Source organism: Dermacentor variabilis, chromosome 3, assembly GCF_050947875.1.
Source record: "Dermacentor variabilis isolate Ectoservices chromosome 3, ASM5094787v1, whole genome shotgun sequence".
In the NCBI taxonomy this organism is placed as follows: domain Eukaryota; kingdom Metazoa; phylum Arthropoda; class Arachnida; order Ixodida; family Ixodidae; genus Dermacentor; species Dermacentor variabilis.
The window spans coordinates 76,847,722-76,875,678 of NC_134570.1; the positions used below are offsets into that span (position 1 = coordinate 76,847,722).

Here is a 27,957-nt window from a genome sequence, read left to right on the forward strand (position 1 = left end):
CCAGTTGTCTTCGTTCGTTAGCTCACTCCTTACGTATATGGTTCTCTAGCTGTTGCGCGCTGTAGCGGGAGGTTGAAATTCTTATAGTGCAATGACAACCTCAGCCCATATATGCATAAAATCCACTGTGACTAGAATTATTCGTAAGAGCAAATTCCAAAAAAGGCGGGCGGCCAACGGCAAAGGTCCCTCACGAACGAAAATATTTGTGGATGCGGCGCGTCGTGCTTACGTCTTCTTTCTGGTCCCGATTACAAGCCGTTTACATGGATTCGAAGGAGGCGACTTCACTGACTTTAAATACCTCTGCCTGCTGTTGGTTCACTTAAATTGGGTCGGGAAGTGTTGCACGTGACCTGAATGGCTCGCGCGCCCTTTCCGTTGCATTGCAAATAGATTGTGTGACGGAATGTAGTACGTCATCGCCTTTTATATCACAGGGTTTCCTACAATAATTAATTAGTGTATGAAACTCTGTAGTTTACATATGACTGCGAGTCACTTCTGTCGAAATTCCGTAGACGCGACTTGTATGCCGATGAAATTTTGTATCCTGATAGCGTGCACCTCGGTCTTTGTGCAGTTCTTGAACATGCAGCGCTCCACAATTGCGACAAGAAAATATGCATTTTTTATTATTAAATTACGGATTTTCATGTTTCGATAAAAGCCGTATATGTCCTGAACAAGAAGTTAAATTATCGTATATGACAGCGAAAAAAATTCAAAGCGCAAGAAAAATTAACTTAATTTTTTTACGCAAATTTAATGTTAGCCAGAACAACAATAAACATTGCGCAAGGGGGGATCAACGTTGCGCTTAGTAAATCGCTCGACAACTTTCAATTTCAATAAATACCTCAGCATAGCGCTCGAGGAAAGTAATAAAGTGGATAGCTTTTTTCGACGTAAGCGGTACGTGGCAGTATATACGACGAAAGTATTGCCGATGCGTCCATTCCATTTCTGCAGTGCGAATCCATAGGGCTGTTCCCTTGCCTTGACAACCTTATTCGATGTCTTTCACAATTATACGGCGAATCTTTCTTTGGCTACCGTGCACGTTGGGCGCTGGCCGGGTACCTGGCTGAGGATGAAGGCAGCACGGGAGAGCGAGTTGCAGGTCGCGTTCTCCGCTCAACGTCAACTATGAGACGCATGTGGTGATGCGCGACAGCTTTGTGGCGTCTGAAGATGCTGTGTTCAGTAGGGGCCAAGGTGGTTTCGTGGTGCTACTGCGTAGATACGCAGTTTTGCATTGCCAGCTCGCCACACTTTCGCTTAAACCGACTTTCACAGTGGGTGGGACGTGAACACATTTAAAGCGAATGGCCCGAGGAGTTTACATCTGGCATCCGTGCTGTAAACGAGTTGAGAAGGGGGTGGCCCGGTGCGCAACTGTTGTCGTGTCATCGTCGTCACGCTGTCGCCGACGTCATCGTGCCTCGTTATAATTCTATCACCGCGACACCGCCTTCGTCAAGCTGTCCTGCCTATTAAAATAAGCGGTAAAGCGGTAAAACTAAAAGAGCGGTAGCGTTACGTGTGCAGTAAACTTCTGAAGTATTGCTAGTGCAGTAGGGGGGGGGGGGGAGAGATTTATCCGGTCTGCGTAGGGGCTGTTCATTTGCTTTGGCAGACATTTTCGGTTGTGTTTGCATGATTTCCTTTGTAATATTCATCCCCCATTTCGTCTGACACTATTTACACTCCTCGTTAATGCATTGTTCAGTGGATCGGGCGCAACTCGCCACGCAGCCACGACGCGCGCCGAGTAGCCGATCCCAGTGATAGTGAACCGCTAGAAAATACGCACATGTGGAACGTCGACTACTCGCGCCATCTATCGGCGACTGACGCGACGTAATCGCTCTAAAGATTATTTTTATTCTTCTTCTTTCTTTTAACAATGGATGTACGTTCATACATACTACGTGTCTTACATACCAATGGACATACATTGGCATAAGTTGTGGGAATCGCTATGTGCCAACTCTTCATTTATCTCGGAAAATCTTCTGGGTTGCAGGAGCCCTTATATGCACCCGATTGGAGATATTCTCACGTTGTATACAGTGGCGGTGAAGAATCAAACAATGGAGAAACTACGTTATGAATTAAACTGTTTATTTGGTGAATAAATACATTAGTTCTGAACCCAAAGTTTTAGCAGTGTTCAGAACTAAAGTATTTATTCACCAAATAAACAGTTTAATTCATAACGTAGTTTCTCCATTGTTTGATTCTTCACCGCCACTACGTTATGAAGTAAACTGTTTATTTGGTGAATAAATACTTTAGTTCTGAACCCAAAGTTTTAGCAGTGTTCCTACCCCCGGGAACAGCGACACTCAAGCTTGAAGCCCTAGGAGTCCATAATACTATAAGAGAAATTATTGACGCCCACCTCACAAGCCAACGAGAACGACTAGCCCTCACACCAACAGGAAGAACAGTCCTAGCTCGCCTAGGCTACCCCACACACTGCAAAGGCCACGAACAAGCAATCCATCTGGCCCCCAACTTCCGGGAGCACATCAAGGTAGCCCCTATCCCCAGAAGCATGCACCCGGAACATCATGCCGATCGTCGCCAAGCTCGCGCAAAAACTCTACAGACAAAATATGGCAGTCTCCCCACCACACTAAACACAGATGCCGCGCTGTACCCCCAAAAAGCAGCCATGACGGCCAGCGTTGTCGACTATAACCTACAAGAGGTGGTCTCGATGACGGTCCGCACTGCCAGCGCCCTCGTAGCGGAGGAGACAGCCATCGCCTTGGCCATCACCTCTAGTCTGACCAACGAGTACATCACAATTATTACCGACTCCCAGGCAGCTTTCCGTAGCTACGCGAGAGGTCGAATATCTTCAATCGCCCACCGACTCCTCAAACAAGCCTCCGAATTCCCGGACGTTGAAATAGTGTGGACTCCAGGACACGAGTCCCTCCGTGGAAATCAGCGTGCGCACGCTGTAGCCCGAGCTCATGCCTCCCGGGCGCCACAAGAGAGGGATACGGACGCATCCATGGAGCCCGTACCTTTACAATACAACGCCATACTACAACACCACAGATTGAACAGACGACAATACCCACCTCCACACAAGACCCTCTCACATGAAGACGCCGTAACATGGAGACAACTACAAACCAATACATACCCACATTTAAGCAGACTACACGCAATCCACCCTACACTATATTCATACAAATGTCCCCTTTGTAATGATTACGCCTCCCTATATCACACCACATGGGCGTGCCCCAACGTGAAGGCGGCCCCGCAAATACCCAACCCCACACCCGAGCAGTGGGAGGCCGTGCTGACTAGTTCGGACCCTAGTAACCAGCAGCAACTGGTGCGGCGGGCCCGAGAGACAGCAAGAGCCGCAGGAGCCCTGGACTAAGGGCGCCTCTCGCACAAGCAGAAAGACACCTGCTTGTCCTTTCTTTTTTTTTTAATAAATGTTTCTCCTCCTCCTTAGCAGTGTTCGATCCTTCACCGTCACAACACCGTGGCATCTGGTAGAAATGCTGGGCAGTCGCGGAAATTCGGGAATGCACAACAGTGTTCGCGACGCTTGCGCAATCTGATCAAGACAGGCTTACTTCGCTCTAAAATTCGTGACAACGCTAACGAAACTTTGAACGTTGTAAGAGCGTCTTGCGTCGAGCAACGATTTGATAGCAGATATGACATGGTCAAAAATTTTTAAAAAATATCGGACCATTACACTGTAAAATAATTTATTAAAAGTGAAAAAGGGGGTAAATGTGTCCATAACTCACACCCTTAGGGTGTCAGTTATATAAATCACACCCTAAAAGCATGAGTTATAGACACATTTACAGCCTTTCTCACTTTTAAGGGTGTAAAGTATTTTACAGTGTATGATACTCCCTAATGCTAAATTTGAGCGCAGCTCTATACATGTTTTCATTTCGGACTGAGGAAAAGAATGCGAGAGTCATGTCAACCATGCCAATGATAATTCCTACAATGATCCCCTGCATAAGTATCCCCCGAGAAAGATTATTTAAATTAAATTATGGAGTTTTACGTGCCAAAACCATGATCTGATTATGCGGCACGCCGTAATGAGCGACTCCAGAAATTTGGACCACGTGTGGTTGTTTAACGTCACCTAAATCTAAGTACACGGGTGTTTTCGCATTTCAGCCCCGTCGAAATGCGGCCGCCGTAGCCGGGACTCGATCCCGCGACCTCGTGCTTAGTAGCCCAACAGCATAACCACTAAGCAACCACGTTATTTTGAAGATGTTTACGTCTGGTTCTTACTGTACTGCTGCGTTACCAACCCTGGCGTGCGTGAACTGTACATACGCGGCTTGGTATAGTTCATTCGTGGCGGTAAAAGGTATCACTAAAAGAATGTAGGCGCACTCATGGCCCGTATATTTATACGCACTCGATTGTTTAAGCCAGTTTGCATTGTTACTGTTGCGCTATTACGCCATACTATTGCACTATCACTTCTGAAGTCCCTGAAGTAACCTTTTGACCGGAATTTTGTCCTTATATTATTGCAGGTCGAGAGCTCTGGGTTCTCCTGCTGTCGTCGCGTTCAACGAATAACAAACTATTGAAGCCCTCCATGAAATACGTCGCGAACATGCACGGGAACGAGGTACGTAGTGCGAATGATTCCCACTTTTATAATCGTGCGAGATAAAATAAATGGCTTCAGTGTTTTTGCCACAGGCAAGTGTGAAGGCCAGGCACTTCTTCAACTTCGAAGTTCCCTTTCTTGCATGAATCTGGCATTTCGCGCCAACAAGACGGGATAAAGGTTTATCCACCCCTGCGCATACTGGCAATCTAGTGGCATTGGCTCACACAATGACATTTAATGGTATTATGCTACTTAATTTCTTCCAATGTGATCGCAATACTGGCACGGGTACATCAACATTGTAATTGGACTCCACCTTATGAAGAAAAGGAAATAAGGTGGTTCACACATGGGAAAGCCCTAGAGGTGCCCCACATAGCAACGATATCTGTGTCGATGACGACTACAACAGTACGACGGCTGCAACAAATACAGGACGAAGGCCCTCCTCACAGCTATTGTTGAAAAATTATAGAGCACATCATATTAAAAAAGAAGAGAAGGTGTAGGAGCAAAGTGTATCTTTTTGCATCAGCATAATTTCATGATTCTTGATTTCGTGTTTTACGCTGTGACAACGCAATAAACACGTGTCATCCCCTAGATAATTCATGATTTCTTTCACTTCAAGCAGGCTCACTTCTTAAGTTTTTGGTCATGTCACCTCGTTATATAACTCACCCACCGGTCAGTGAGAAATTGCGATATTTAAAAAGATGTCAGTTGCTAACGTGCAGCAAGTAAAAGAATGATTTGTAGAGAACGTTTCGCACTGCATGGATGAAACATTCCGAGCATACTGACGAACATATTAACCGATATGATATTTGCGCCAAAAGTGAACTTGATCTACACGGTGAGAATCCTCTCGTGATAAGAAGCTTACAGATTTTACCGCAAAACCTTTGCCACCTGGTCGTTAAACTCAGCGCGCGTTCTCTCTATCTCTCTATTTTCCTGTACGCACGCATGCAGGTCGTGGGCAAGGAACTGATGCTTCACCTGATAGAGCACCTAATCACCGGGTACGACACTGACCCGCGCATCCGATGGCTACTGGACAACACCAACATCCACATCATGCCCAGTATGAACCCCGACGGCATGTCCATTTCCAGGGAAGGACAGTGCGCCGGCCTTCGTGGACGGTACGTTGCTAATTGCAGGGTTGTATACATACATGTACCTACAATGACAAGGGACCGTACAGAGGCCAACTGCTCACGGTTCTCCACATTCGCGGTTGAGGGGAAGAAGCAAAGCTAAAATCATGACAACGCCCCCACCCTTATGCCTCTCGTTCCCTTGGTGCTTTCACAGGATGACGTTAGCGCCACACTAGCAAGCTGCAAAGCTTCCAAGCATCTAAAATGCATGCTATTGAAATAATTTCGTCTGATATGAATAAATGTGAAACTTCTGCTTATTATTCAGGACTACTGCAACTCCTCCGATGCACTTGATCATCTTCCGAATTATCTTTATTCCATGTTAATCTATATTCTACGTGAAGCGTCCCTCGACGAGGAAAATATATGTCATCTTTAGCGGAATTAGGAGAGGGGTGTGCACTGCTGCACACCGGTTCTTCCCATGGTGCGTGCATCTATACATCATCATCATCATCATCATCATCATCATCATCATCATCATCATCATCATCATCATCATCATCATCATCATCATCATCATCATCATCATCATCATCATCAGCCTAGTTACGCCCACTGCAGGGCAAAGGCCTCTCCCATACTTCTCCAACTACCCCGGTCATGTACTAATTGTGGCCATGTTGTCCCTGCAAACATCTTAATTTCATCCGCCCACCTAACTTTCTGCCGCCCCCTGCTACGCTTCCCTTCCCTTGGAATCCAGTCCGTAACCCTTAATGACCATCGGTTATCTTCCCTCCTCATTACATGTCCTGCCCATGCCCATTTCTTTTTCTTGATTTCAACTAAGATGTCGTTTACCCGCGTTTGTTGCCTCACCCAATCAGCTCTTTTCTTATCCCTTAACGTTACACCCATCATTCTTCTTTCCATAGCTCGTTGCGTCGTCCTCAATTTCAGCAGAACCCTTTTCGTAAGCCTCCAGGTTTCTGCCCCATATGTGAGTACTGGTAACACACAGCTGTTATACACTTTCCTTTTGAGGGATAGTGGCAACCTGCTGTTCATGATTTGAGAATGCCTGCCAAACGCACCCCAGCCCATTCTTATTCTTCTGGTTATTTCAGTCTCATGATTCGGATCCGTGGTCACTACCTGCCCTAAGTAGATGTATTCCCTTACCACTTCCAGTGCTTCGCTACCTATCGTAAACTGCTGTTCTCTTCCGAGACTGTTAAACAATACTTTAGTTTTCTGCAAATTAATTTTCAGACCCACCCTTCTGCTTTGCCTCTCCAGGTCAGTGAGCATGCATTGCAATTGGTCTCCTGAGTTACTAAGCAAGGCAATATCATCAGCGAATCGCAAGTTGCTAAGGTATTCTCCATCAACTTTTATCCCCAATTCTTCCCACTCCAGGCCTCTGAATACCTCCTGTAAACATGCTGTGAATAGCATTGGAGATATCGTATCTCCCTGTCTGACGCCTTTCTTTATAGGGATTTTGTTACTTTCTTTGTGGAGGACTACGGTGGCTGTGGAGCCGCTATAGATATCTTCCAGTATGTTTACATATGGCTCATCTACACCCTGATTCCGTAATGCCTCCATGACTGCTGAGGTTTCGACTGAATCAAACGCTTTCTCGTAATCAATGAAAGCTATATATAAGGGTTGGTTATATTCTGCACATTTCTCTATCACTTGATTGACAGTGTGAATATGGTCTATTGTTGAGTAGCCTTTACGGAATCCTGCCTGGTCCTTTGGTTGACAGAAGTCTAAGGTGTTCCTGATTCTATTTGCGATTACCTTAGTAAATACTTTGTAGGCAACGGACAGTAAGCTGATCGGTCTATAATTTTTCAAGTCTTTGGCGTCCCCTTTCTTAAGGATTAGGATTATGTTAGCGTTCTTCCAAGATTCCGGTACTCTCGAGGTCATGAGGCATTGCGTATACAGGGTGGCCAGTTTCTCTAGAACAATCTGACCACCATCCTTCAACAAATCTGCTGTTACCTGATCCTCCCCAGCCGCCTTCCCCCTTTGCATAGCTCCTAAGGCTTTCTTTACTTCGTCTGGCGTTACCTGTGAGATTTCGAATTCCTCTAGGCTATTCTCTCTTCCACTATCGTCGTGGGTATCACTGGTACTGTATAAATCTCTATAGAACTCCTCAGCCACTTGAACTATCTCATCCATTGAACTATCTCATCCATCTATACAGTAATCCATCTATACAGCATCTATACAGTAATACACAAACAGGAATTTCCGTGCGCTGTCAAGGAAATTATTCTCAGGCGGCGACACTGCAACCGTGCATGAGCAAAGGGGCGCGCGCATGAGATCAAGGAAAAAGGCATCACGCCGCGCTTTTGCACAAACGTTCACGATTACACACGGTCCAACTTGACCGATTACATCAATTTCTTTTTTTGTGTGTGCATCTCACCTACACGAAGTACCCGTCATAGTAGTACTTCTGTATTTTCTTGTTTTATTGCAGGAATAATCATATATTTTAGAGCGAAGCTCTTACGTGCCCGTTCCTGCGTCGAGAGTCAGCGTTCCCAGGGTAACCGAATGAACGAGCACATGCAGCGCAAGATGAGAGCGCACGCGGCGCGCCGCGGGGGATGAAAAAACGGCGAGAAATAACAGCCGTGAGGAGGAAAGCGGAGAGGAGGGTGCAGCGGAACCATGAGGCGGAAAGCAGAGGAGGGTTTGTCATAAGCATGAGAAGAGAAGCGTATGCCGCGCACAAGGGGCTTTCCGACGATGGCTACGAGATGGCGCCAGGGTAGCACGCGTCGCGCGTCGTCTGGGTTCATCCGCGGCGGCGTCTGTGAATCGCGCCCACGCGTCGCCCACGCGCTGGCCCTCGCGATTTCCAGATTAGCGAGGCAGTCGCGCCACATTTCGCTCCGTTGGCAACATGCAGCACGAGACTGATTGTACGCGCCATATCGCGAAAAAAAAACACGTACAGAGCTGCGCTCAAATTTCGCATTAAGGAGTACCGCAATCGTCGGGGAATCTTTATCATCGCTATAGCCTGGATACTGAAGGAAGCCTGTACGCATGCACTGTAACCTTGGCGGAGTCAGTGAATGGTATCGGACGCCTTGCGCCTTCCGCAAATCAGGCTCAAAAGGCGTCGTTACGCAAATCCAAATGCAATATCGCGCAAACAGCTACGCTAAACCGCGGTACCATGAGGCGCACCAAACTCATTGTCGACCTCTTCACGGAGCAGGTACAACAGTGCCGGCGTGGACCTGAATCGCAACTTCCCGGACCCGAGTCACACCGTGCGAAACGTGGAGGAACCAGAGACGGCGGCGGTGCGCAAGTGGATCGACACCATCCCGTTCGTGCTCTCGGGCAACTTGCACGGAGGGGCCATGCTTGTGCGGTACCCGTACGACGACACGTACGGACAGAGTGAGTGGGCTTCGGACGCCAGACATTCAAATTGAAACTCTGTCGGGTTATTACTACATATGACCGCTGTGAGGAAGGAATAGAACGCAGAAAGAAGGAAAGAAAACAAAATAGTAATTAAATGAAAACTGACAGAACACTTAAGAATAAACAAGGGCAAATAGTACAGTACAGCTGTAGGAACGAAAAAAAAAAGTGCTGCAGGTTGCACAATCAAAAAAGCGACAAGACACTGAAGAATACTGTCCTAAGTCTCGTCACTCGCAAGCAAAGATATGCCCGTATGACGACCTTAGGCACATCGAAACAAATACGCAAAGGCTCGTCTGCTGTGTATTGTCTTCTCCCATTTTTTCTCCTTCCCTTAAAGCTCCTTAAGGGTAAAAATCGGTCTATAATTCACACCCTTCCATTCTTACACCTATGAGCGGGTAAAGGGGCGAGTTATATACAGTAAAGGACCCTTAAGCGTGCAAATTGTTTTATAACAGGCCTTTTGTGCGTGATACTGTGAAATAAAAAGAGGTATCAATATAATGCCCCTTTGGAAGCGTCAACCCTGCGGATATGATTAATCTGCTGCATGTTTGATCCCCTTCGCTCATCAGAAACGGTGGAGTCGAGGACGCCCGACGACGACGTGTTCCAGCACTTGGCGCGCACCTACTCTCTGAACCACCCGACCATGCGCCGGTTCTCGTGCGAGCGGCAGACCTACCACGACGGCATCGTCAACGGGGCCAAGTGGTACCCGTTCAAGGGCGAGTATACGCGATGTGCCAGATCCTTCCCTCTATCTCATTATTATTATTCTTTTTCTGCTACCGTCTGTAAACACAAAATTTCTGAACAGCGCCGCATAGCTGGATGCTGCGAGAGAGAACCGAACCGGTGCATTTTAATTTTCGCTCCGCTCACACTATGCTATAGGATTCAAAGAGCCATACTTATAATGTGCCCAACAAAAGCGTCTTGTGAGGAGAAGGCAGACGAAAGTCCTATACTATACATGTTTGCGGTGTGTGTAATCTACCTGGACAGATGTCTTTATTGAAAGCAGGGAATGTTAGCCTGGAATGGAACAGTGATGGAACACACGCACACGCACACACAACATAGCTTGCTGTAAGTCCTCATGAACATTGCACATTGAAAATATAGGCAAACCTAATAACTGTGATTTGCCTTTAAAGTAGTTCGGTTATATGCCACGTTGAGCCTGACGTGGTGAAGGCATGATTGGTCTTGCATATACTCAGAGCTCGCGGGCTATGTTGAACTTGTAAGGTGGGTCAAGTTTGTAAACGAACTGAAAAAAATGTGCATTCGTAGGCATTTTACTCGAGTGCAAAATACAATCTTGAGTAGGAGGCCATATGCTTGGGTTAAAATGCTCAGCTTTTCTGCAATTCCCGCATTATGACCACTTTTGTAGGCGTCTTTAATTGGCAGCTGTGTCATGCAGTCAAAGTCACGGACAAGAAGTTCGGTACGATTATTGTTGCGGTATCTACATGATGCATGGCTGCGCACTTTCGTTATTGCATGCCTTGCAGCACGTTGTTCTTATTAAAAGCAGAGGAATGAATATAGGCTACAGCTACTGTTAACAGCCGTCTTTCAGGTTGAGGAGCAGCCGTGCCGCTTTGGCCTCTACACTTCAACTTTGTTTAAGCTGAACTGTTTTTCGACTATGTGCAGGGCTGAGTCGGTGATGGATTGAGCCTACTAATTACTTAATATGCATTTAATAACAAAAATTCAGTAAACCTGCATGGACAGTGTGTCCCATATATTCACACTTCCCTTGTCACATTGCGTAGTTTTCATAATGTTCAGTCACAAATCCAAATGAATTGTAACGAGCAAAAGGAGGCAATACTAAAACGGAAGCCGAGCAAAGCATGGGGAAATTTTCTAAGCTTCCTCTTGCTTCATCCTTTGTTGGCTTTTTTGTGGTTGTTACAAAAGATCTAGCATTTATCCCCATTTTCTTACTTCTGCTAAGTCATGACTGGTAAACAGGCATTTCTGCTTGTCTGTATTGTGGATTATGCAGCTGAAAAAGAACATTAATAGCATATATGCGCTGTGCGGCATCCTCAGCTTCCCGTCAAAAATTCGCTCTTTACTTGCCGAGGTGGGGTCTTCATTCACGGCATCTCGTTTACAAATCATTGGGGAAAAACTCACGCAGGTAGCATGCCGGACTACACGTACGTGCAAGCAGGCTGCATGGAAGTCACTCTCGAGCTTTCGTGCTGCAAGTACCCTCTGTCGTATCAATTACGACGTTTCTGGATGGACAATATGAAGCCCCTGATGAAGTTAATAGAGGAATCCCAGAGAGGTGAGAACCCATTTTTGTTTTATTTGCGTAGTTAGAATAAGAGAGGAAGCCAGATGTCGACAACGGAAAGCAAGCGATTCACGTGCTTCACTGATCACGTTCAGTTTATGCTTCGTGTTCATTGAACACAAATAAACTTTGTAACAAAAGGCAGAGACGAGCTATATTGGTTAACGCCGAATAGTGAACATTGCTGCGGAACTCGACACACAGGGTCAGAAATCGACAGCAATCGCGCGAATTAAAGTCGAATGATTTCAGATTAAGTTATTTGAATATAATTTGAAACCAAACATTAACATGCTGGGGCATGAATATGTACTACTTACGCACCGTTTCACTCTTCCACATCTGCACCTCTGCCATAGCTGCATTTTCTCGTGGGAATGCGCGGAATTAGAATCGTCGTAGAAATGGCACCAGTGTGCATCTTAGCGAATGGATGAGGTACAGCGCCACCGAATGGCAGGATATGGCACAGAGGACTGTCATATTCGTCCTCCTTAAATGGACATTATTGACGCGACGGTGTGGCTAAGGTACGGAACACAGTTTTGAACGTGTCTGCAGCGAATGGCTGCAGACAAACCGCGAACGTAGAGGACAACGCGTTAACGCGCACTTGGAAAGACAAGGGAGTTCGAGCATGACGCACTGTTCTGAGAAATACGTAGACAAGATCTCCTGCTCTATATTGACTGTTCGAGTTTTTAGTGAAGGTCTAGCCATTGCAGTCTTCTATCGTTGCCTTCCGGGGTGAGGCAACGTCCAGCAGATAACGTCATCAATGAGTTGTGAAACCGAGCTCGCTTGCTAATCAGTGTTATGGGCACCAGTTTTGTACCCCCGCTATGAGAAAGGTAGGAGTTGCCTTTCTATATTTCTGAATGCCGTCAGATTAATCAATGTATGGCAACAATGGCCGATGCTGCTTGATGGTGGCGCAACGACGGCGCAGTGACTGCCACTGTGTTTTCTTGAGCTTACGCCTGCGTAACGGCAAGTAATATATTTCTTTCCTCTTCTCAGCATGTTCCGTAACTGTAGCATAGCCATGGCGTGCTCGCAATAACGCCAGACCAGTGAAGCCTCAGCGTAGTCAGTAGAACAAAATGAACATTTATTCAAAGGTGTAGAGCGTATTTATAAGTAGCCGAGTGGCAGGAAGATAGAAGGGAGCACGTGTTAGTAGAGATAGTCCGAACCCGAAGGATCGCCAGATGAGGCGATAAAAGGTGCGCGCACTTCGAAAATGCGTTAAGTTGCAACATTCCTTCCTCCTCAGAAATGAAAGCGTTGCACTGGCTTGCGTTCTCTCGTTGAGCGTCTCAGAGTTTGTTGGGCGACACCTGTATGCAACGGGGCCACTGGAATATCTGGTGCCGCAAAGTCTGGAGAACGGGTGCCATTTGGAATGCGCCGAGCGGTTATGCCTTCATCCGGATTCACCGTTTCTGGATGCTGTAGTTGTGTTGCTTGGTCCGGCTCACTGCGATGTGTGGTGGTTGTAGTTACTGTCGGTTTGACGCCTGGTACTTCCTGTCGAGGGCGGACCTGGTCCACGTGCCGCTGGATGACTCCGTCTGATGTTTCCACGGTCACCATTCTCGCTCCCGACGTCGCCTTCACATGACCGGGCGTCCACTTGCTCCCCACACCGTAATTGCGGGTATACACTTCACTTGCAGGTAGCGGCAGCCAGTCATCTTGGTCCTCTTTTGGCCCTGCAAGTGCTGGAGGAAAGCATCTGTCCAAGCGTGAGCGTATTTGATAGCCCAAAAGGAGCTCTGCTGGGGATTTACCCGATTTTCGCGGAGTCCTCCGGTAGTTAAATAGCAACCGTACTAGGTTCTCTTCCAGTTTTCCTTTCGTCATTTTTCGAAGACCATCTTTTATCGTTCGCACTGCCCTTTCCGCCGCACCATTAGACTGGGGATGGTATGGAGCGCATCGAAGGTGCACAATGTTGTTGTTTGCCACGAACAACGCGAAGTCTTGACTGGCAAATGGGGTCCCGTTGTCAGAAACGATCGTGCGCGGTATTCCAAACCTGCTGAAAATGCCACGCAGACAGTCAATGGTAGTCTGCGTTGAGGCATGTGACAAAGGTATTGCTTCGAGCCATTTGGTGTGTGCGTCGACTACTACGAGTATCATTTTTCCGCAGATCGGACCCGCGTAGTCAATGTGAATACGGGACCACCTTTCGCCTGTTTCAGGCCAGTTAACGACGGGAGCTGCAGTTGGCATCGGCAGATTTTGCACACAGTACTGGCATTGTGCAGACACGTCTTCAATATTTTTGTCGAGGCCTGGCCACCAGAACAAAGAACGAGCGACAGATTTCATTGCCGGTGAACCCTGGTGCGTTTCATGTAGAAGATGCAGCACTCGCTCCCTAGCTTCGGTCGGTATTATGACCCTATTACCCCAGTACACCAGTTCATGTGCTACGGATAATTCGAGCTTGAGGTCAAAAAACGGCAGTACGGCCCGGGCCATTCCGTTTGCGTTTCTGGGCCACCCATGTAATATGTACCGTTTGACCTCGACCAGGACAGGGTCAAAAGCCGTTAATGCTTTCAGCTCACGCGTTGTTATGGTGCCATTGTTCAGCTGGTTTAGCGACAGCACATATTCGGGCGGCTCACCGTCATCGTCAGATTCCGAAGATCTTTGCGGAAGTCGGCTGAGGCTTCCGTCCCCAAGAGGGTGTTAGTTTGGGCTGTCCTTGCCGTGCCTTGTTCTCTAGCCCCGCGACTTCGACATTTCCTTGCAAGGTGACCACGTCGTCCACAGCGGTAACAGCGAGCGTTAGACCAGGAGCAACACGCGTCATTATGTTTTGTACTACCGCACCTTGCGCATTCTTGACGTGTGGCAGCCCTCCTCTCATCCACTAGAGTTTCTGTCCGATACGCCTGTACTTTTAACACGGGTGTCGTTGCCGGTCCGATCATCTCTTTTACATCACTATCCGCAGCCTCAGCTGCAAGGGCCATCGCTTCAGCGTCTTGTAGCGTTAATTCTCGCTGTGCCAGTAGCTGCTTCTGCAGGGCACCTGACCGTATTCCACAAACAATGCGATCTCGAAGCATGCGATCCAAAGCACTGCCAAAATTGCAATTGTCAGCTATTCGGCGAATGTCTACCAGGAATTCATTAACAGGCTCGCCCTCCGCTTGACAACGACTGAAGAACTTGTAGCTTTCGGTGATTTCGTGTCTTTTGGGACTGTAGTGCTCACTCAAAACTTCGACGACTTCTTCATACGTCAATGCATTTGGCTTGCGTGGAGCCACCTTCCCTGCCAGCACTTGGATCGTATGCGTATTTAACGCAGCAACAAGCAATGCTCTTTTCTTAGTTGAGTCTTCAATCGCATTCGCTTCGAAGTATGCTTCTACTTTAATAAGGTACGGCTTCCACTTATCTTTGCCTTCTTCGAAGTCGGGAAGTTGGTGAGCCATGATGACCTTGGTTTCTCGGTTCTGCGTGGGTTCCGGTTCAGCGTCGACTTTCACTGCATGGGCGATGTCCATCTTCGTCGCCACTGTAGCATAGCCATGGCGTGCTCGCAATAACGCCAGACCAGTGAAGCCTCAGCGTAGTCAGTAGAACAAAATGAACATTTATTCAAAGGTGTAGAGCGTATTTATAAGTAGCCGAGTGGCAGGAAGATAGAAGGGAGCACGTGTTAGTAGAGATAGTCCGAACCCGAAGGATCGCCAGATGAGGCGATAAAAGGTGCGCGCACTTCGAAAATGCGTTAAGTTGCAACAGTAACGTAGGTGCCACCCCCACCACATCACATCATCGCATCACCAGCAAGCCCGAAGAAAACTACCGCCACAGGGAAATATCCAAACGCTGGAATGTCTTGGTTTCATTATTAATAAAATGGTGGCGATATGGTGTCCTCGGTATTGATGTTGCAACACTGCAAAATTTTTTGTCGAAATTTACACGAGTCTCTAGGCAACTATTAGTATGACATGAATAAGATGTGCGGCACCTGTGGGTTGCACATAAGCAACACTAACATTCTTTCTGTGTTCTACGGCTTAGGTCTGCGTGGAATCATCACCGATGACGAAGGATACCCCGTGGCGAATGCAAGGCTCATGATCAAAGGGCGTTACATGCCGTTCAAAACGAGCCACAAGGGCGAGTACTGGAGGATCTTGCTGCCTGGGACGTATACGCTGATGGTGAGTGAGGTGGTCGAAATCTCAGATCTTGTTATTGAAATAATTAGCAATATAATTATAAACACTTCGTTAATTGTGGCCCCACTTGTCATCACTGAGACAATTAAACAGACCAGTTGTGCTCGCTACCAAAATTCTCTTGAAAACCAATGAAAGAGCCAACTCGAACCTAATAATTCTGAGTGCGGTATGACAATGTTCCAACTGACGTCTAAAATAGCAAAATAGGTAATATTAGCAAAGCAGAAAGTTATATAAACTTTATTTCATTACTAAGACAATATACAATTAATGAAAATCAAATATAATGAATTAAAATTCAGCATGGTTCATGCATGAATCGAATGTTAACGAAGTGCATATGATTGAGTGAAACATAATTGGAAATGATGCGTCGTGGCAATTTAAGAAAAAGTACAAAGCCTTATTTGTTACTTACGCTACATTTTGACCTTGCGACTGATTCACGTTCACGCGAGGCAAATAGAGTTTGAACTCCAGTAATAGAATGAGGTACAGATGTGAACATGTGATAGTAGGCTAGGAGATTTCTCATCAGGCTGTCGTTTTACAGATGCACAGCTATACGCCACGTTATGAATATAGAAGCTGCGAACATATTTTATAACTGTACATTAAAGCTCAAAACTGTGTTCGGCAATATCTTATAATTAGTAACTGCAAACCGCAATTTAGCCAGTTCGTAAAAGCAAACTAATATTGCCAGTATCTAAATTGACGTCTTTTTCTGGCGCTTCCAGGCATCGTCTCCACAACACAATGACGTTGAGGTACCCGTCCAGATCGTCGAAGGCCAGACAACTGTCGTAAACATCACGCTGGTTCGCAAGGTCCGCTCCTACTACTCATCTGACGTTGAGTACGATAAATCTGTACAGACACATGGTAACCTGCTGACCAACAACAAACCCAACCTCGAAGATGAATACAATGTCGACACAACAGACAACTCCCTCGCAGCTCCGAACTTTAACAACCTGGAGTCCTTCGCTTCGCAAGACAAGAGTGAAGAGCTCCGCGAAAAAGAGGCTCCGTCCCAGTCAATTGCTGACTACTATCGCGCTCTGTACCAAGCGATACGGACTCTGTCAACCGGAGGAGCGCCTCACAAGCCAGGGGACGTCGACGGACACCCACATAGAGGTGGACCTTCTGATTTCCAGGAGCTACCACTAGAGAGACGAGCATACACATCCGGCGGGAGCAGTCCGATTGGCGCAACAACAATCCAACGTCGCACATCTGTCGACGACGAACCGGAGTTCCTCGAAAACACTCAGCTTGAGGACCCTTTGAACTACAGCTATCCAGTGACGGCTGTTCCGAGAACGACTCCTGCTCCCACGTCACTCCCGCCCTACCAACGGCCAGGAGAGCCCAGTGAGGGCTTTGACCATGATGGCGCTCAAGAACGCACCGTCTTTGTCTCAAACGTTGAAACTACCCAGAACCAAGGGATCACGACGACCGAGAATCATGAAGCCACACTGAGCGATGAGCCAATCCGTGGCGGCGACGTTCTTGAAGATATCGCTGCCGTTACCAGAACGCCGCCGGAAAAAGCGATTTCCAGCTCTGGAAAATGGGTCACCGGCGGTCCATTGGAAATGACCCTCAGGACGGACACAGTGCACGTCAGTGGACAAAAAGGGCCAGTGAGGACTACTTCTGTTGAACTGGACCAAAACTTCACAGCGACGTCGCGGACTCAGCAACACCAATCAACCACACAGACCACAAAGCCTCCCGTGTATAGTACCCATATGACGGTGTCATCGCCCGGTGTGACTCAATACGAACAAACACCAACTGGACGTGGCACAAGGACGACATCTGCAAAGTATGCCGAAGATATAGGCACGCACAGCACCACACGTAGTGATGTGGGAGGCCTCACACACGTCGCAGCCGATGTTGATACGCAAAGCATGCCACATATCTCTGAAACAACACGAACTGCTGTAGGTACAGTAGTAGTCAACGGCGAAAACAGTGCAACGGCTCATCACACCGATGTCAGTAAAGGTGTCAATGCCGCGCCGGTTAGACAAGCGTCAGGGAAGGCGACTTACACTCCAGGTCCACATAGAGAAAGTTCACAGCCGCATCGCATGATCAGTATGTCGCTCCAAGACACGTTGCCCACTTCTATATTTGCCAGCGACACTACGAGGCCCGAAGCGCACTCGTCAGATTTTGCCGTCCCTGAGTCCGATTTGAGATCGTCTGCACTGGAGAAAAGTACGGTAGACATACAAGGTCCAGAATCTACGACGCATTTCCCACCTCCCCCAGAAAACCGACCAAGAGGTCAACCGGTCGCAGAAACACCAGCACAGGTTCTCGCATCACCCTCGCCTACAGCGATCCCGGCGACTCACGCGCCAATGGCAGGCAGGCCTACCAAAAAGACTCACTCGAACGATCAGACTGTGACTAGTAGCGTTGAATACGATCCAGATCATTCACTTTCACCCGGGAGAACTAGCTTCTATGCCAGAACAACAGTCACTACCGGAAGGCCATCGACGCACGAGGGCACTTCGAGTTTTTCAGTACACCAAGAACGCAAACACACTGTAAACTTGCCGACACTGAATACTGCAGCCAGAGAAGCACAGGGAGCACTTACAGCCACAAGTAGGCAACCTCAGAGATCCGTAAAACAGGATACAAGTGACCCAGAGTACGAAATCCCGCCGGAGAACAAACCTCAGAGTCGTCTGCCACACGCACACTCGCCTTCTCCTACCGCAGTATTTGAGCGGATGCGACAAAGAACACAAAATTCGACCTTCCCGACACGGACACCAACATCGAATTCTAGCACGTCTCCTTATTCATGGGCGAAGGTCGGCAAAGTCTCATACGGCACGTTTCCGCCCCATGCAGATCCGCCGAAAGGAATTTCCGCTGATGACTTCGGTGATGAGCCGTTTAGGAGAATACCGAAAACTACAAAAACCCCAAGAAGCCGCCATGAAGATTCGAAAACACATCGGGCTGCAGGAATCACTCAGGCGAAGCCTGTGCAAACCACGTTGAAGTACCACCAAACAACAGTGCGTACACAGAAACCACTGACGCCAACGCTTGTACTAGATGTACCAGAACCGACAGCACAAACTAGTGGGGCGTCTTCATATTACGGCACCGAGAAAAATGGGCCCAGTTCCGTTAGCGTGCACCACGCTCCCACCACTCAAGGTAGCGACGATCGCCAGGATCAGCGATCAAGGTCGTTCACTCCTACTGAAAGCAAGGACACCGAGCGAACTCCGACAGCACCAAGTACCAGGTACTTCGCCCCAACAAAGAAATATTCAGTGAATTCCAGACAAACATTTGCTCCTCAACCAATGAGGAGCAGCCATCTTCGACGTCCATACATTCGACCAACGGAAGAGCCACCAAGAGGCGCACACTTGTCCCACTCAACCAACGAGCCCACCACTCGTCGCGTGCCTTCGTTGCAAGACAATAATCAAAGTTTTGGTTCAACCATTCCACAAAAAGCCATGGAGGTGCAGACGTCGCAGCGAGCAGGAGAAATGTCAGAAGCAATCACGGATCCTGTCGAGACAAGATCATCACAGACGACATCTCCTGAGCAAGTCACGAAACAAGATTTCCGAAAAAGTGAAAGCGAATTGGCCCACTCACTCTCTTATGTGTCTCATTCTCGACAGGAGGCTGTTGTACGAGGAAGCCTAGTGACAGCAAAAGAACCTACGGGAAAAAGCGCAACATATACGCCATCCACTGGGGTGTCTGTCAGCTCCGTACAACACTCAGACTCGACGCAGAGTTTTGTTCCAGGCACATCAGAACGCCACAGGTCCCGGCGTCCGGAGCATGCGCAAACAGAAACAGTCAGGCCTATTAAAAGGCCCGTAGTTTACGTAACATCAGAGGAGAACGCTGGCTATGTCCCTACAACTCAGGGATCGGATTTCGCGTCACCTCAGGATCCTCAATCCCCTCAGCCGCGACGAATTAACAGGCCACAACGTCCACAGCACGCTCTTACGGAAGCACAGGATAACGCACCGAGCCAGGAGCCACTGCAGACAACTTTGACGGCGCGGCCGAGAACGGTTCTCCCAACAGCGCAAGACTCGTCATACGTTTCGAAAAAGCGTATCACTGAAACTACAGAGGTGTCACAACAATCGTACACTACACCTCACAGAGAGCGTTATTCTCCGTATCAAGCTATAACTTCTCGTCCTTCACAGCAGACCTTGACAGAAGCCACCCACGTGGGTTCTGGACCTTCGTCTGGTTACGATCAGGATGCCGTCGCAGTCAGCGAGGCACTTTCGACTTCTCCAAAATCTTTTCCTCCCACAGTTCTTGACTCAAACATTCAGAAGGAGTTCGCAAATGGGAGACAAACGTCATCATCCGTAGGTCAAGACAACGTCAGGGTAGAAGCTGATCTAAACATGCCTACTGACAAGGCTGAGTCTGAGGAAACTTTTAATTCACGATCTTTGCCAACTCCAGCTGTCGCAACGGGGACGGGAACATTCACGCCGTACAAACCGTCACTGGCTCCCCAGCCCGCTTTAGTAACATCTGAGCGAGGCACACCAAGACCGGCGCCGAGAGAACACGTCACGGTTCCTGTTAGGCCGAGAGAGCAACTTATGAGACCAAGAACTTCAAGCGAACCACCTCAACCTTCGCGAGAATCCTTCACTCACGAAAAGACTGCAGCAACGTTAGACGGACCGATAACATCTGGAGAGCCGACGCAGCTTGGAAGAATGGTAGTGAAGGAATTAACAGCATCACAGGTAGCGAGTCATCCAGAAAAGATCTTCAAGATTCAAGGGACCGTAACGCTGGAAAATGCAAATCTAAGACAGCAAGATACGACAACCGGTGTGACTGGAGGTGTGACGCTCACTCCAAGACCAACAAGATTCGATTACAGATCAAGGCATACTACGACTGGTCAACAAATAGCGGCAGAAGTGCCAGAAAATGAAGACGACCGTCGTATTTTCCCAGCCAGGGCCCCTCCCCGATCGATAATCCCACCGACGCAAAGCCCGCCGCTTTACACTGAGACCAGTAGAAATCGCCCTCATAAGCCTACAGTACCGCCGCGATTCTCAACATCAAGCATACATAAGCCACACAGTTCTCTCAGACCATTACAAACAGACAGAACGCAATCAACGTTAAATGCATCTCCAAAAGCCAGTGCTGTAACTCGTGGAGATGAGCTCCAGTTTGTTGACCAAGGCACCTACAGCGTTCAGGCGGTCTCACCACAATTGGAGACGAATAAAGATCGCGTACAGGCTGCACCGAAAGATTTAATTACGACTCAAAGACATGTTAGTCAAAGCCCAAGTCACGTGCACCAGCAGCACGCCAGCACTTCCTACAGCGACCATACCTATCTTCCGAAGACCACTGAAGTTTTTACGCAGACACAAGCCGCTCCATTCCAACAAACTGCGGAGCCAGTCACGGGTAATCAAGAGACTGCACGGCAACCACAATCAACTGACTCTGGCGTCTCAGAGATAGGAACGGCATCCGCTAATGTTGGAGCTGCACAAGCGTTGAGCGGCGCGGCTCAGGAACGGTTAGTACCTACTTCTCGCACAATTAGGCCCCCTCAATCTCCCCACCTTATGTCCCAAGACCATAGCGTTCAAATGTCTCCTCAAGAACTGAGAAAAGCTTTGCTGCGCGCGATTAACGAGCCGAACACTGTGGCATTTACAGTGACCCAGAGGCAACAAGATCTAACAAACACCTCTTCGGGTCCAAGGATGAGCAATGTGTACACTTTCACGACAAAGCACGAACTACACAGTCCACAAGTGGTCGCGTCGCACGTAGAAAAACCTGAAGAGATACGGCAGCAGCCCCAGCTAAGTGATAAGCCATCTATTACGCAATCTACTTACGGAACAGAACGCCAGCAGCAGCCTTTTAGGAAAGCACCGGAAGAAAAGCTGCAGATTCGTCCTTCAACGACGCCTGTTTTATTCGAATACGACCCCAAAACCCGGGATTACATCAAGGCGACACATCACACATATACTGGGGGTACTGGAGGCGGTAACACCTTTCCGACACCTGTAGAGCAGAGCCCAACACTTCCAGAGAGAACTCGAAATTCATTAGTTGTTAATGAACCACAGACGCCCAATGAACGTCATGCGCTTTCAAGAAATACAGGACGTTCTGAGGACATGGCGCTAGTGACAGCACGAGCTAAGACTCCCGAGAACTTTCATCAAGATTCGCTCACAGAGACAACACCCACAAAAGCAGCTCACTATGAAAAATCGACAGGGAATCCTACGGCAGCACATTATGAACGTACTATTCAACGAGAAGAGGAAAGGCAAATTTTACATGGCCAACTACACCACACTACCCAATCCATGTACCCGAGGGCTCGGGGACCTGCAGACAGCCTAAGAGTGCACATGCCTCTAAATCAGCACCACACAACTGAGACAAAGATTCCGGTGGGCCTTACTCTTGAAGATTTCACGCCTGAACAACTGCGCAGGGCCATCACACTGCTTCTAAAAACTTCCTCCTCCAAGAAACCGGATGACGCGAGTCGTGAAAGTTCGGCACCACCACAGGAAGGCAAGGCGACTCCACCTCACAGCACTCAAGCGGAAACCGACAGCAATCCTAACGTGGGCTTACCTCGCGAAGGACCTACTATTGCTGAGGCACCAAAAACTGTCACTCATACTTCTGGCTCCGGAGGTTTGTCACATATCCATCCATTATCACAACAGCAACTAAGCGCATCGCTCATAGATGGCACACGTAATCACCAGAATGGAGCGCGTCATCCAAATACAGCATCTCACATTGAAAGCGGTGACACTTCGCCTACGGTAGAGCCCGTGCACGTGCAAGATACATCGCCTTCCGTGCCAAGCCAACCTCAACAGCACGCTTTCCCCGAATCGCTCATGGCCTACCATGACAGCCAGGAGCTTCATACTGTGCCACCTCAGTTTGGAAGACCTCAGGAGTTCAGGACCACAACTTCGGCTGAAACGTCCACCGAATTGCCCCATGGTGAGGGCAAACCTCTCGATTTCTCAACGGCCGGACATTCGGAGGAAATTATTCATACGAAAAATTTTGCAAATCGTCCGGCTACTAGGTTCCCTTCGGACGTTTCGAGCGGCTTTAGTGAGCTCCCGAAACATGCGCGAACTTTCGACAGACCTTCGTCTCGCGAAGAATCGAAGGATTCTGCGGAAAGGAATTTGAATATTCACACAACGACACCGCAACATATCGTGACGGAGCAGCCTTCTGCGGGTGGCTATTTCGCTGATGGTCATCATGCTGGAACTCTAACGTCGCAGGAACTGACATCGCAAGCCCCAGTTGCAACCGAGGTTCGGTACGTGCCTCAAGACATATTTACTACAGCTACTCCACCCCCACCACCCGCGATCACCACAGTTCCGCCTTCATCGTTGGCGCCGCCTCCACACCTTTTTGGCCACAGCAGTGGGCACCCAACTCGGAGGCCCAGGCCAACCACAAGTGTGCCACCCCTGCCTACCAGCCAAGAGGAATACAGTGCGGAGCTCGAGAAAGCCATCGAGAGTTTCCATCGTCTTATTAAACCGGAGCATACGTCTGCCGAAAAAATGACCTCAGATAGATCACCGTCCGCCAAGCAGGCTGTAAAATTTCATGGCCCACAAGTTGGACCTGCCATATCGGGTGGTGGTTTCACCACTACCCAGCAATATTCCACGCACCCAACGCCACTATTTCAGACTCAGCAGGGCTTCTTCGTCGACCGACTACGCGCAATTCAGCAGAACACCCCTGCTCACCTTCTTCAAGCGACTTCCCTTAATACTCCACTGAGTTTGAACGCGGATCCAATGGCTCTGTTCAACACAAATCTTCACCCGATTCAGTTTGGCGGTGCGCAGCTGCCTTTAGATGAGGGAAGTCTGCTAAGATCGAGGTCTTCTAGGGACACACCGGCTAAGTGCTGTTTCGATTTGCCGAATGGACGATTTGTCTTCAAGATTGGCACAAAGAAGAAGTGATAGAATAATGTTATTTATGTAGAGGAACTACGAAACCAGACAAAAAAGGACTACACAGCGCTCATGTCAAAGTGCTTTTGAAAGGCTCCCGACCTCACCAAACTGGAGGAGAGTGCGCAGATTGTCAAAACTACATACGAAAAAGACGAGCTAAAAAGGAGCGCGTTTACAATTATTACAAGATACCAGTCAGTGTTTGTAACTTCGCCATGATGTAAGAAAGTGCTGCTTCAGTCCGCATGATCAGTGTCATTGTGGCAAGCAAACACGAAGAAAGTACGTCATTTTCCAGAACAGTTTCGAGGTGACGGCTATGTCAACTAATTTTCAGCTGCTTAAACTCGGACTGCGTAACCACTATGGTGCGATCCGACGTTCTAAAAAGTGAAGCGCGCGGCCAAGCAAGCACTGGTCAAGGATAACCAAGCCGTGGTCGAGAATAAGTAGGCCGGGTTCTTCAAGCACAGTTGCGAATCTGTCACTCCGTGTAGGTCCCGTATCCGAGAAAAAAAAAGATATCGATATTTCAAAGGAAGGAATGTACTTACGCCACCGCGCTGAAAGCAAGGCAGTGACAAGCGTCTGGCAAAAGTTATTGCGGGTCTTCAAGGGAAGCAGAAAGCAGCCACATACGCGACTGGTCATTGACGTCTTGTGCTTCGAAAACTGGTGGTGTTTTTCTTTTGTTTTGTTGGCACCGGTGCATTCCCTGTGGATCAATGCAGCGCGCAGTGAGTGCGTGTTGTTGTGGTGGCTAGGGCGCTGTGAAGCATTGTAGCTAGCGCTGCAGGCAGTGCAATGAACCATACTGCAAGCCGCATCGGTGAGGACATTAAACTACTGTGCGTCAGTGTGTTTTTGTGCTGTGAAATCGTGTCAAACATTTTTTATACGGTGTTTTGTGGAAAGAACTACTAAGTTGTGTGAAGGAGGTGCTGTGTGTCGTGGCTTCCTTTGTACATTGTTCTGTTCAAGTTTGCGCTTAAAGGAAGCTAGCTCCTGAACCAACCATTACTGGTGTTAAATGTACCATTGCTTCGGCGATGGCATTTCAATACGTGCCATGACAATCGCCAATAAAGTTTGACTGTGTTTGTAGTTTATTTTTCAATAATTGACTTTTGCCGCCAACTGTGACCCATTGACCAAACCTTGTGTTACCTGAAAGAGTTGCAGCTGATGTGCGTTTTCATCGATAGTCAGCGCACCCTGGCCCATAGCAGCTTGGATGTTTTCAAACAAGTTGAGTTCTAGATGGGATTATGCTTCGGGTGTCTTTCGGCAGTGTCAGTTCAGTGTATTAGAAAACCGCTGACTGGCGTTTTTTGCAATACTGCTAAAATATCTAAGTGTCGAGAAGGTGTAACATATATGAAGCCAGGTGTTTGACGGCGTTGAGTCAAGACACTGCAAATACGATTAGAAGCGAAGTAAACTGAACAACCGGGAAATATTAACGGGACTCCGGCGGCACATTGAACAGTAAACGTTAAGAAGTTGTGCCTATTCATGTGACCATACCACCAGCAGTGACGATCGTAACAGAACTACTTTCAATTGGATGCTAAAGAAAAATATTAGGTGGAACTATATTGAAACATTAGGCTTCTGCAATGATGAAATTGTCATTCGTATCGTTAACAAAGCTCTTGCAAGCGAGAAAATGATAAAAAGCAATATAGGAGTGGCGGTTCCTGTTGTGGACTATGGTACCTTTCCTTTACGTCAGCTTTGGGGGATTCACAGAGAGCGCCGTGGAAGAAGGCCCCGTGAAGACTATGTTAACTCGTCCTCTATGTTTTCTTTTTTTGCGTTTTGTGGACTTGACGCTTCATATTCAGGAGCAGCAGTGGGAGCTTCGGAGACAATATTCTACCCAAAAAAGTGACTTATTGGGACGCAGAAAACTACGTGTCAGGTCAAGAATATTTTTTATTATTTGAACAACGCCAGGGTGGCGACCACACCGACCACGTCCAATCGCACAGAAGTACGTACACTTCAGTTCTTGTCTCGCCAGAAACCCGATTTGGTGGCGGAATGCCATTACCGTATCAGTCGTCATCTGCCGGCGATCATCAGAAGCGCCATTAGTTCCGGAGCACCACGGAAGGCGCCGCCACCATCGCACCGTCCCGTATACCGTACTCAAGTGTCACGTAACCGCGCACGGAACCACACACCACGAACACAGACGAACACAACACAATGATAGACTTCTAAACGATTAATGTATCAGTCTAGCTCGATTTAATTTTGCTTTGGTACCCCTCTAACGATGCGTGTTTATGTGGGATATATGCCTGTAAGGTTTGGTAAGTTGTGCTGAGTTTTGATTCATGTTATCTAGGTCACACATTGGTGAGCGCGCTTCCCTGCCCACCAATGTTTCTCTTCCCGGTTTCAAAACAGAACCACTTGAGGACATCCACTAGACAGGCTTACAACCTTCCCATTAGGTTATCTCTCAGTTCCGCACCGCTGTATCTTCCTGTAAAGGCGTCCGCAGCAACTTGTGTTCGGCGACTACTCGACTCTCCAGCTGCTGCCCTATATGCGATCTGATCTTCCGCGATGCTCCTCGCAGCGCAGTTTCGTAATTATACAACGCCAATTCAGGCGCCAACATTTTGGTTCCCTAAGTTCGCAAGCTATTTATCGCCTGGTCAGTTTGTTTTAACGCTAGAGTTTACCCCGCGCTGTCGCAGTTGCTCTGAGGTTGTGCTGCTGAACATTAGCCGTGGCTTCATCTCCCTACAACGGCAGCCGCATTCTCATGAGCACGGAAGCCAATAACGCTCATGTGCCGTGCTTTGCATGCACGTTAACAAACACCAGGTGGCAAAATTGACGTGCAGTCCTTCACTATACGGTGACCCTCACATATTGTCCGCAGTACAACTCCAGGACATTAAACCTCGCAACATCATTTGATCTTTTTCATCATGCTTATATGTGAAAAGTCAACAAATAACTCAGTTGCTCATTGGTTTCTACTTCGTTTCTGAACAGAAGAATTCCGAATCCTGGCCTTTTCACATAGGATCGTATCAGCGTAGAAAAGCGTGACGCAAGGTAATAAATTAAGGGAAAAATTACGTAAATGGCCCGGGTGGCATCGAATTCATCCAAAGTCGGAAGCCTGCAGCGATAGTTCACCTAGAAACACTGGGTGTGCTCGAATATAAAAGGCTGCTCTATAAATGACTGCACTGAAGGCAGCTGCCCGACAAGCCAGGTAGACGCCACCACGGAAAGCGTGGTCGTTTCCAGCCCACAAATTCTGTATGACCATCTAGCTGTCGCAATTTTGTATTGATCGATTGCTAATCCTGGCTAAAAAATGGCCAAGGATTAAGTGACGTAACCGAAACGTTAAAAGCAAGAAAGCACACCAAGACTGAATTACAAAAGCTTTCTGCATCGCTCTTTCAGCAGCAATCTTTCCTTTGCCTGCCCTCTTTTCCTTAGTATGTGCACGCTGTGAGCACTTTCTACAAAATTTTTCCATGAACCATGAGACGATTAAAATGGGCTCCAACATGTCATGCACGTTACACAGACATCACTAATTATTGGCATTAAGATGGATAGCAGGCTAGATCACTCTAAGTATTATTTAAATGCAAGCGTGTGTGCCTGCTCAGCAGGGGGGGGGGGGGGGGCATTGTTTGCATCTTTATTGGACTTATTTAGAAGTTTGGTCTTAGCTCTTCTGGGTATTTCATTCCACCGAGAAAATCAGTGTTTTTTGACGACCTGTGCGTCACTCGTGTTGTGTGCTCATGCACTGTTTACATAGCGCATATGCATGGCAAGCTGCTAATAGCTGCGCATCATTGCGACGCGTTACGATCCCTGTGTGCTCAATTACATTACGGATGCACTGCCGCGGTAGCCTGGTGTCTATGGCACTGCGCTGCTCAGCTTGAGGTCACAGGTGCGATCTAGGCAGCAGCAGCCTCATATCGATGGGGGTGGAATGCATATGTGTTCGTGTTCTAATTTACCGTGCTTTAGGCACGTAAAACACGAGAAGTTAATTTTATCACTCTTTTCTGTAAACGATTTACAGTACAAGAGGCAAGGAGGTTGCCTT

General features: G+C 47.9%; 1 protein-coding gene across 1 annotated transcript in view; it reads left to right on the forward strand.

Annotated features, from left to right (window-relative positions):
* LOC142575899 (uncharacterized) overlaps positions 1-24,956 on the forward strand; it is an 87,573-nt gene extending 62,617 nt beyond the window's left edge. The window contains exons 3-9 of the mRNA XM_075685688.1: positions 4,557-4,654; positions 5,615-5,787; positions 9,011-9,198; positions 9,807-9,963; positions 11,400-11,548; positions 15,617-15,759; positions 16,521-24,956. Coding sequence (XP_075541803.1) covers positions 4,557-4,654; positions 5,615-5,787; positions 9,011-9,198; positions 9,807-9,963; positions 11,400-11,548; positions 15,617-15,759; positions 16,521-23,858 — 8,246 coding nt within the window. The 3' untranslated portion in view covers positions 23,859-24,956. The remainder of the gene's footprint in view (positions 1-4,556; positions 4,655-5,614; positions 5,788-9,010; positions 9,199-9,806; positions 9,964-11,399; positions 11,549-15,616; positions 15,760-16,520) is intronic.
* Positions 24,957-27,957: the final 3,001 nt, after the last annotated feature.